Source organism: Mesoplodon densirostris, chromosome 16 (assembly GCF_025265405.1).
Source record: "Mesoplodon densirostris isolate mMesDen1 chromosome 16, mMesDen1 primary haplotype, whole genome shotgun sequence".
Classification (NCBI taxonomy): domain Eukaryota; kingdom Metazoa; phylum Chordata; class Mammalia; order Artiodactyla; family Ziphiidae; genus Mesoplodon; species Mesoplodon densirostris.
The window spans coordinates 37,713,985-37,724,766 of NC_082676.1; the positions used below are offsets into that span (position 1 = coordinate 37,713,985).

General features: G+C 48.9%; 1 protein-coding gene across 2 annotated transcripts; it reads left to right on the forward strand.

Annotated features, from left to right (window-relative positions):
• The first annotated feature begins 2,083 nt into the window (after nucleotides 1–2,083).
• FKBP6 (FKBP prolyl isomerase family member 6 (inactive)) lies at nucleotides 2,084–10,486 on the forward strand. Of its 2 annotated transcripts, XM_060078774.1 has the most exons (8): nucleotides 2,084–2,140; nucleotides 2,235–2,352; nucleotides 2,699–2,788; nucleotides 3,749–3,951; nucleotides 5,203–5,322; nucleotides 8,543–8,737; nucleotides 8,863–8,972; nucleotides 10,396–10,486. In XM_060078774.1, the coding sequence occupies exons 1-8, from the start codon at nucleotides 2,084–2,086 to the stop codon at nucleotides 10,484–10,486; spliced, it is 984 nt and encodes a 327-aa protein (XP_059934757.1). The 2 variants fall into 2 exon arrangements, with proteins under 2 accessions (XP_059934757.1, XP_059934758.1); XM_060078775.1 differs by lacking the exon at nucleotides 2,699–2,788.
• Nucleotides 10,487–10,782: the final 296 nt, after the last annotated feature.

Below are 10,782 nucleotides of genomic sequence, written 5' to 3' on the forward strand. Positions count from 1 at the left end.
TACACTTTGAGAACCACTGAAAAAGTCAACTGGACACAGGCACCTAGAGCTCTGGTTCCCAGGGGAGGCTCTAGGCTGGCCTGGTATATCACATACTTAAACCTGGGAATGGTTGGGCTCTCTCAGGGACTGGGAATAGAGAAGGGCAGGGGTCCACAGACAGGGCCCTGAGGTTGCTAATGTTTAGAGGTCAGGAAGAGGAGGATGACTGAGAAGGGACAGCCAGACAGGTAGGAGGAAAATCAGGAGGATGTGGTGACCAGGAAGGTGTGGCAGGCAGAATGGCTCCTCAAAGATACCCATGCCCTAATTCCTGGAATCTGTGAATACGCTACCTTACATGGCAAAAGGGACTTTGAAGATGTAATTACAGTCATGGAGCTGAATTATCTGGGTGGGTCCAATCTAATCACATGACCTTTTAACAGTAGAGAACTTTCCCTGTCTGGACTCAGAGAGAGATGCAGCAGAAGAGGAGGAAAGCCTATAAAAATATCAATCAGATAATATTCCTGCCAAGCCTGAGAAGGAATTGGCATGCTGTTTCTGACTCTGAGATGTAGGGGCCCACGTGCAAGGACCACAGAGTAGCCTCTAAAAGCTAAAGATCACTGTTGGCTGACAGCAAGGACATGGGGACCTCAGGCTGAGAGCTGCATCTGCCAACAAACTGAATGGGCTTTCAAGTGGATTCTTTCCCAGAGCCTCCAGTGAGGCTGATGCCTTGATCTTAGCCCAGTGAGACTGGTGTCAGACTTCTAATGCACAGAACCGTGAGACAATAAATAGGTGTTGCTTTAAACAGCTAGTTTTGTGGTCCTCTATTGCAAGAAGGAAAGAAAACTAAATATAGAAGCCAAGAGAAAAAAAGCATTTAAAGGTCAGTCAGGTCAGCTTCATCAAATGCTGACAAGAGTCCAGTAACCTGCGGACAAAGAGGCATCTGACGGATTTGGCAACAACAGAAGAATGGTGGTGTGGAACAGGGGAAAGTGGTATTGAAGTGAGCTGAAAAGAAAATGGAGGGTAAGGAGGTGTTGACAGGATAGCTGAGAAAGCCCTTGCAGCAACCCTTTTGAGAAGTTTTTCCCACGGAGAGTAGGAATGAGACCACCTGTAGCAGCGGGGACATTTGGGACAAAGGGAGGCGTGTTTGTTTTAAGGCGGGGTATTTGGGGACACATATAAGCGGAAGGAAATGATCTGTAGTCAAGGCAAGGCAGGTGCAGGAGAAAGAGAATACCCAAAGGCGTCCAGTCCTCGGTTTGGCAAGAGTGGAAGGACGCAGGGAACAGGCTGGAGGGGATGGAATCCAGGGCTATTCTTCCTTTGCGCCACAAGAGTGCAGGTGCAGCAGATTTTGCAGCTCCGGTGCTGGGAATGTGAGGGCCATCACCTTGTTTTCTCAGGAACTGGGCAGTTTGAATTTAAAGTCCTATCTGCGTCTACGTTTCCCCTGAACGCGATGGAGAAGGACAGAGGGTGGAAATAACCCACGGCTGTGAGGCCTGGCCCTTCCAGCAGCCCGCCGTCTCTGGGGCCTTGTCCCCACCAGCGTGTTCTGCCGGCCACGTGCCCACAGCTTAGCCATCATGTGCCCCACTGCTGATCCTCACCACCTGAGTGTCCCATTCCTTGCACCTTCACCACGTGCCACCACACGCCCCTGCCACGGGCCCCCGTCATGCTCTTCGCGTCCTCACTGGCTGCCTGATGTTGCTCTGCGCACCCCCATAATGTGCCCAGTTTTGCTCCACGTGTCCCGTCATGCTCTGTGGGTCCTCACTACGTTTCCCGTCATGCCCTGCGAGCCCTCAACTCGCGCGGGATCAAGCTCCTTGCGCGCCCACCACGTGCCCTGTCACGTGCCCTGCCGGGCATCCGTTGGCGCGTGGTCCAGCACCCAGCACCCAGCCCCGGCGTGGGCCCGCAGGCGGTTGGCTGTGGTTGGATTGGAGCGATGAGCGCCTCCTCGCGGTCCCTAAACAGATTGCCGCCGTGGGATGCGGACGCCAGGGTATAAAGGGGAGGCCGAGTCTCCGCTGGGGGAGGGCAGCGGGATCGAGAGGCAGGCCGCGCGGAGATGGGGGGCAGCGCCCGGAACCCGGGAGTCCTGCAAAGGGACGACACTCCCAGCCAGGTTAGGGCCCGGGCGCTGGGGAGTCAGGAGCCGGCGCCGCCGGAGTCGGGTGTCAGCTGAGGACTCTGAGATCTTCTGTTTCATTCCCCACAAGTCTCCGTACCAGCGGTTAAGTCAAAGGATGCTGGACCTTTCCGGAGACCGGGGCGTGCTGAAGGATGTCATCCGAGAGGGCTCTGGAGAGCTGGTGACACCGGACGCTTCGGTGCTCGGTATGTCGTGCAGCCCTGGGTGCCGTCTGCCCTTGGGAGGCTGGCGATGCCCTAGTGCTGGCGGTTCCTCGGGTTTTAAGGGATAAGCGAGGGAACTCACTACCCCTTTGTGTGAGACCACTGTGAACAAGGGGCTCTGGGAGGCCCCCCCAGCCTAGCTCTTCAACCTCAGAGCCAAAGGGCCGGCATCCAGACGTTGAGCAAAGGTTTCTCCTATCGCTCAGGGTGTGGGACAGTTTAAGGGCATCTGGTACTCACATTGCTTTTGTGTGACAAAGAGATGAGATGTGGAGGCGTGAGTGCCTTTGGTCCGTTTTCCTCCCACTGTCTCTTTTTTCTGTCCTAGTGAAATATTCTGGGTATCTGGAGCACATGGACAAGCCTTTTGATTCCAATTGCTTTAGGAAAACCCCTCGGCTCATGAAACTTGGAGAGGGTAAGTTCAGAAAAGGAGCTGGAAAAGACGCCACAGCTTGGGGAACTGATGCAGGGCAGTGCCCTAGGACTGGAAAGCTGTCCAGAGAACTGAGTCTTCAAGTTGGTTTTTCTGAGGCTGGGTTTTGCTAAACGTTGTCTCCCACATTCCCCCCTGAGACCTAGGTATTTGGGAGGTGGCCTGCCTGGCAAGGAAGGTAACCTTTGCATCCTGACTTAAACATGGGGTGCCACATTCTTCTTTGTTAGTTTACTAAGTAGACATCTATTGAATGACCCTTTTACAAGGCAGGGTGAACAGAGAGGATGTACTCAGATGATTAGAAAGGCTGGGGCCAGTAAGGTGGAGATGGACACACTCTGATTAGAAAGGTTGGGGCCAGTATGGTGGAGATGGACACACTGATTAGAAAGGTTGGGGCCAGTATGGTGGAGATGGACACACTGTTTAGAAAGGTTGGGGCCAGTATGGTGGAGATGGACACACTCTGATTAGAAAGGCTGGGGCCAGTATGGTGGAGATTGACACACTCCAGACAACTAACCTCATGGAGCTCCTGGGAGGCATAAGCAGTGTTTTACGGGAGTGCTTAATGAAGGCACAATTAATTCCAGCTGGGAAGACTTCATGGTAGAGGGGGCATTTGAAATGAGCCCTGAAGTTTGAATAAGGGTTCACTCAGGGTGGAAGCTGGGCCTTGGGGGAGGAGGACAACATTGCAGGAAGAAGGAACTGCGTGAACAGAGATGTAGAGGCCAGAATGCTGCAGAGCCTGGAGGAGTTAGAGTCTGGGGTGGGGGGGTGGGGGGGGCAACAAGGCTGAGAAGTGAGTTGGGACAACAGTGCAGAAGGCTTGGGATACTTGTGGAGAGATGTGGACGTGAAGGGGGAGGAAATGGATAGCACTGGGACAGGATACTGGGCAAGCTTCCACCGTGTATTTTTCGTCCCTTCTTCCAGATATCACACTTTGGGGCATGGAGCTGGGCCTTCTGAGCATGCGGAGAGGAGAGGTGGCCAGGTTTCTGTTCAAACCAACCTACGCTTACGGAATGCTGGGCTGTCCTCCCCTCATCCCCCCAAACACCACTGTCTTGTTTGAGATCGAGCTGCTTGACTTTCTGGATTCTGCTGAGTCAGACAAGTTTTGTGTCCTCTCAGCCGTAAGTTCTGGAGCACAGATGTCAGCACTTGACAGAGAGTTGGGATGGGTTTGTGTTTTTGGTAATTATCCTGCCCTGCTGATGATCCTCAGCCCCAGATTCTGCCCCAGCCTCCTGTGTGGTCATGGGGAGCAGGGGAGTGTCCGGCCACTTGTTAGTATGTGTCTGTCTTAGTTCTGCTGGCTCTTGTGTGCGGGTACATGTGCTAGGCCAAGGGTTTGTTATGGACCACCAGGCTGAAATGACTTTTCAGTCACTGTTTGCCAATTCTCCCTGAAAGACAAGGAACATTTGTTTCTCAACACTGTTTGGTTCCCAGCAAGTCAAGCACTGATAGCTCCTAACTAAAGTGATCATATAATTTATTGTCCAACCCAGGACCCTTGAGAGTGAGAGGTACTGTTAACCAGATGGGATACCAGGACATTGGGTGTAAACTGGGACAATCCCAGGCAAACTGGGACAGATGGCCTCTGTCTTCATAACTTAAAAATTGCCTTTCCTTTGTAGCCTTTCACTTAACTCATCCCGTAGAGACAGGGCTTCTGATTGTCAGCAGTCACATGCACTCCTTGTTATGGTGTCTCACCCTGGCTGTACATGTGGCCTTAGATGTCCACCCCAGGTTCACATCTGTATATGACATCTCCCCAGCTAAACTGTCACCACCTCAAGTGAGAGATATTACCTTTTTCTCATCTTTCCACAAAGCAGAGGTTCTTGCAGATAACCTGGGTCCCAACTCTTGTGTACTGATTTAGAACCTTTGGGGATGGGGCTGGGACATCTGTTTAAAAAGAGGCTCTACAGGTGATTCTGATGTGTACCAAGGGTAGAGCCTCATGGCCAGAAAGACCAGCAGGGCCCTGGGTGGACCACGACCTGTTAAATGCTTGCTGGGTGAGTGGTTGTCCTGATACTTGACTTTTGTGCTTGACAAGTTCCATCAGTTTCTAATTCTATGAGAAACTGCCTCTTTAGGGAGCATCTCTGGGTAGGACTAAACTAGTAGACTTCATTTTGGCTCTAGTCTGTAAAACAGGAGCAGTAATGGCACTGACCTGCCGTGGCTTCTGTTGGGATTCACAGAGGTGACTTCTGCAGAGCCACCTAGCCCAGCGCTCGGCACACACGTGGCGGTGAAGAGCGGTTCCTGATCTAAAGGAGCAGAACTGACAGCTGTGATGACGCTGGCATTGCGGCCCTGGGGCGTTCAGTTTCCTTGCTGGTGACCTTGTCTTTGATCCTCAGGAGCAGCAGGATCAGTTTCCACTTCAGAAGGTCCTGAAAGTGGCAGCTACTGAACGGGAGTTTGGCAACTACCTTTTCCGCCAAAATCATTTCTATGATGCCAAAGTGAGATATAAACGGGTAAGACTGCTTTAAGGTACAAGTTTAGACCCTGGAAACTTCCTTCTTTAAAAGGTACAGACTTTTGGGCTTCCTTGGTGGCGCAGTGGTTGAGAGTCCGCCTGCCGATGCGGGGGACATGGGTTTGTGCCCCGGTCCGGGAGGATCCCACATGCTGCGGAGCAACTGGGCCCGTGAGCCATGGCCGCTGAGCCTGCGCGTCCGGAGCTTGTGCTCCGCAACGGGAGAGGCCACAACAGTGAGAGGCCCGCGTACCGCAAAAAAAAAAAAAAATCCGCGTGCCAGAGGGCTAAAGACTAGGAGAGGGGACACAGGGTTTGGGGGAGCTGGTAATGTTTGGTTTTGGATCTGGATGTGATTGCATGGGTGTGTTCAGACTGCAAATTCACTGAGCTGGATGCTTACTTTTGTACTTAACTGTGTGTGTTTTTCAATAAAAAAGTTTTTAAAAATTCTCTTTCTAGTTTAGGGTTCTCTACCTATTGACTTCTCCACCCCATTTGCCATCTTCATTTCATGTCTCTCTGACAGTGGAGATTCATCTAATTGTGACTCCATTCTCACCAAGCTTCTGATTGTGATTTGGCTTCCTGTGGAGGTTTTGCTGACAGGAATTCACTGTTGGCCTTGCACTGCATTCAGCAAATATTATGAACACTTTCTGTGTGCCAAACTTTGCACCCTAAGTTCTAGAGGCAAACAGGATAGAGTTTAGAGTTTAGGGGTGTTCTGATTTTTGTCTCACTTGCATAGTGACACTAAACATTCAGGATTTGCATTCAGCTGTAAACCACAGAATGTGAAAAACAGTTTTTCAAATAAACTAGAGACGTAATATTTCTCACATAAGAAGGGAGGCAGTCAGGGCTTCCCTGGTGGCGCAGTGGTTAAGAATCCGCCTGCCAATGCAGTGGACCCGGGTTCAAGCCCTGTTTCGGGAAGATCCCACATGCTGTGGAGCAACAAAGCCTGTGCGCTACAACTACTGAGCCTGCGCTCTAGAGCCTGTGAGCCACAACTACTGAGCCTGTGTGCTGCAACTACTGAATCCTGCACACTATAGAGCCCATGCTCCGTAACCAGAGAAGCCACTGCAATGAGAAGCCTGCACACCACAATGAAGAGTAGCCCCCACTCGCTGCAACTAGAGAAAGCCCATGTGCAGCAACGAAGACCCAACACAGCAAAAAATAAATAAATAAATAAAATTTAAAGAAAGAAAGGAGGCAGTCGAAGCCTGGCACAGCAGTTCCACAAAGCCATCAGGGACTCAGGTTCCATAGGTCTCTGCTCAGCTGCTCTTAAGCATGTTTTTGTTCTTTTTATTTTCCCCCAAGATGGTAGTTCAACCTGCAGCATCATGTAGTCATTTGGGCAGGAGGAAGGGAGGGGAGAAGAGTCTGGTGTGTTTATTTATATTAAGAGCTTTCCAGAATTCCTCCTACCCCAGCTTCCCTTTAAATCTCATTGGCCAGACCCGTGGTAAATGTCCATTTCCCCTTAGCTGTATATGTATAAGAAGCTGGGAAGTGTGGTTTAATTAGTACATTGCTGCTTTGAATGAAATGGAGGCTCTGTTAGAAGAGGAGGGAAATACCAATAGACGTTATCTTTCTCTGACTTATTTCACTTAGCATAATACCTTCTAGGTCCATCCGTGTTGTCACAGATGGCAAGATTTCGTTCTATTTTACGGCTGAATAATGTTCCATTGTGTATATATACCACATTTTCTTTATCCATTCATCTATTTTGGGGCACTTAGGTTGCTTCCATATCTTGGCTACTGTAAATAATGCAGTGAATGTAAGGTGCATATATCTTTTTCTTATGAATTGGGAGATGGGGATTGACATATATACACTATTTTTTAAAATTTATTTATTTTATTTATTTATTTTTGGCTGCGTTGGGTCTTCGTTGCTGCACACGGGCTTTCTCTAGTTGCAGCGAGCAGGGGCTACTCTTCGATGTGGTGCACAGCCTTCTTATTGTGGTGGCTTCTCGTTGCAGAGCATGGGCTCTAGGCGCACAGGCTTCAGTAGTTGTGGCTTGCGGGCTCTAGAGCACAGGCTCAGTAGTTGTGGCACACGGGCTTAGTTGCTCCGTGGCATGTGGGATCTTCCCAGACCAGGGCTCGAACCAGTGTCCCCTGCATTGGCAGGCACACTCTTAACCACTGCACCACCGGGGAAGTCCCTATAGTAATTTTTCTTAAACACCAGCCAGCATTCAGTCATTTTCTTCATTCACTTTCTTGATAGTGGCTTTTGAAGCACAAGAGCTTTTAATTTTGATGAAGTCCAGTTTATTCTTTAGATATTTGTGCTTTCAGTGTCATTATTAATCTAAGACCACAAAGATTTACAACAGTGTTTTCTTCTAAGAGTCTTACAGTTGAGCTCTTAGATTTAAGTCTGTGGTCCATTTTGAGTTAATTGTTGTATGCTGTCTGAGGTAGGAATCCAGCTTCATTCTTTTGCATGTTGACATCCGTTTGTCATAGCACCATTAGTTGAAAAGACTGCTCTTTCTCCATTGAATGGTGCGGCACCCTGTTGAAAATCAGTTGACTCTAGATATATATAGGTTTGTTTCTGGATTCTCAGTCTGCATTGTTGGTTCTATTCCACTGATCTATATGTCTGTCCTTATGGGTATCACACTGGCTTGGTAATTAATAAGTTTTGAAATTAGAGAGTATGAGTCTTACAACTTTGTTCTTTCTTTTTTTAAATGTTTTTTGGCTATTCAGGATCTCTTGAATTTCCGTATGAATTTTCAGATCTGCTTGTCCATTTTTGCAAATTTTGGTAGTGGTTGCGTTGAAAATGTAGAACAATTTGGGCACTCTTGCCATTTTAACAGTATTAAGTCTTCTGATCTGTGAACATGAGATGTCTTTCCATTTATTTAGATCTTCTTTACTTTCTTTCAATAATGTTTTATAGTTTTCAGTCTACAAGTGTTACACTTTAAATTTATTGCCACTTATTTTATTCTTTTTGATGCTGTTATAAATGGAGTTGTTTTCTTAATTTCATTTTTGGATTATTTATTGCAAGAGTAAAGAAATACAACTAACTCCCATATATTGATCTTGTGTCCTGCAACTTTGCTAAACTCATTTTTTAGCACTAATTGTGTGTGTGTGTGTGTTCTTAGGGTTTGCTATATATAAGACCACCTTCTCTTGACCTCCTGTCTTCCTTCTCCACAGGCCTTTTTGCTTCTCCACCGGCGATCAGCACCCCCTGAAGAGCAACTCCTGGTGGACAGCGCCAAGCTGCTTGTTCTCCTTAACCTGTCCTTTACGTACCTGAAGCTGGAGCGACCCACCATGGCCCTGCACTATGGAGAGCAGGCTCTGATCATTGACCAAAAGAACACCAAGGCCCTCTTCCGATGTGGACAGGTGAGCTGGAGGGCAGGGACTTGGGAATGAATGCCCGAAGAAAGGCAGCAGTGGTGTTCAGCGTGGGCACTGCAGAAGTGCTGTCTTTCCTAAAGTGTGCTTTTAAAATTTTGTCCTTTTGACAGGCCTGTCTCCTCATGACTGAGTATCAGAAGGCCCGGGATTTTCTAGTCCGAGCCCAGAAGGAACAGCCCTTCAATCACGACATCAATAACGAGCTGAAGAAACTGGCCAGGTGAGACCTGTGTTTGCAGGAGTGGAAACAGAGGAAGGAACGTGTGGTGTGGCTGCCACTCTGGCCTGCCCGCTCGGGTGTAGGCCTGTTTGATGTTGCCAGGCTTGTGCTGGGAGGCAGCGCCCCCTAGAGCTGGCTTTGTGAAGTGCTCGGCACTCTGACCCACAGCTCCCAGGCCGTGGGGGTGCGGGGTGCGGGGAGGGCGGCTGTAGGACAGACCTCCAAACCACACATGCTTGGACCATCGCCCGCCTCCCTGTCCTCCCCCAGAAGTAAGCACCCTGAAGAGGTGGCCAGTGTGACTTTCAGAAAGGGCAGTGTTCTTCGGATATTCTTCCCTACTCGCCACCAACTGAGGACTGCTGTTCTCAACTGACTTCAGATCCTGGTTTGATGTGAAATGGCTCTTTCGAGTCTACTCATACCCTAGGGTGACGCTCTTGTTACCCAGGTGATATTGATACCAACCTTGAAGTAATCTAACTTTTTCTGATTGTAGAAGCTACGTGTTCATTGTAGAAAACTTTGAAAATTTCAACATAGTTAATCACCGATAATTCCATCACTTCATATTATAACCACTGGGGTTTTTTGTTTGTTTGTTTGTTTGGTGTTCTTTTGTTCCTTTGTATTGGTGAGATTTTTTTTTTTTTTTTTTTTTTTTTTTTTTAGGTACGCGGGCCTCTCACTGTTGTGGCCTCTCCTGCTGCGGAGCACAGGCTCCGGACGCGCAGGCCCAGCGGCCATGGCTCACGGGCCCAGCTGCTCCGCGGCATGTGGGATCTTCCCGGACCGGGGCACGAACCCGTGTCCCCTGTATCAGCAGGCAGACTCTCAACCACTGCGCCACCAGGGAAGCCCCTATTGATGAGATTTTTCTACTCCTGTTAACATTTTTAAATGTTTAATCCAGATTGCTAGTTAAAGCTTTCTTGCCATTAAAAAAGGTCTGAGGTGTGTGTACCTCTTATATGAATCTGATTGTTTGCATTTCAGGCCTTTAACACTTTCTAGCAATTTCCTTTCTGGTATTTATAAATATCCTGTCAAGTTAGGTGTAGAAATTTTGGAGTCTGACCATTCTTTAGCAGGAAAATCTCAAGATAAGTTTGAGGTCTCTGAGTGTGAGGTGTTGCTCGGCAGGTCTCTGCTGGGCAGCCTCACTGACAGCGGCTCCCGGTCTTCGAGGCTGCCATCTCTGCAGACGGTGCGCTTTTTGTCCAAGGGCTTCCTGAGCAGCCCTCGGGAGCCTCCCCCATCTCCCCACCCCCAACCCCCCAGCGTTGCTTCCACCCACTCCTGATTCGGTGTAAGGCCTGCTGAAGTTTCGGTGTTTCTGGACCTGAGTGGAGAATTCCAGCCACCAGGTGTCACCTCCCACAGAGACAGCCCTTCTCTAACTACCGTGTATTTCTACCGGCAGCTGTTACAGGGATTACATGGATGAAGAGAAAGAAATGTGTCGCCGAATGTTTGCTCCTGCTGAGCACGGCTCTACAGTAGGAGAAAACTAAAGGTAAGGGAAGGGCTGATGCATGAAGAGCTTCAGGATTTTGTCTAGTACAGGTCGCCCCTGTAACGGTGGGGTTATGTCCCAATAAACCCATCGTAAGGTGAAAATATCATAAGTCAAAAATGCATTTAATACATCTAACCTCCCGGAACACCCTAACTTAGCCTCACTGGTCTTAACCGTGCTCAGAACGCTGATGTTAGCCTACAGTTGGACCAAATCAGCCCAAAGAAAGCCTGGTTTTATTATATAATAGAGTGTCGACTGTCTCATGCAGTTTATTGAACACTGTACTGA

What these genes read in the sequence shown, in the direction of transcription:
- FKBP6 (XM_060078774.1), top strand. Translation starts at nt 2,084, where the DNA reads ATGGGGGGCAGCGCCCGGAACCCGGGAGTCCTGCAAAGGGACGACACT. An exon ending in ACCGGACGCTTCGGTGCTCG is followed by an intron (nt 2,353 to 2,698) that starts GTATGTCGTGCA and finishes TTTCTGTCCTAG; the next exon opens with TGAAATATTCTGGGTATCTG. An exon ending in CCCTCTTCCGATGTGGACAG is followed by an intron (nt 8,738 to 8,862) that starts GTGAGCTGGAGG and finishes TCCTTTTGACAG; the next exon opens with GCCTGTCTCCTCATGACTGA.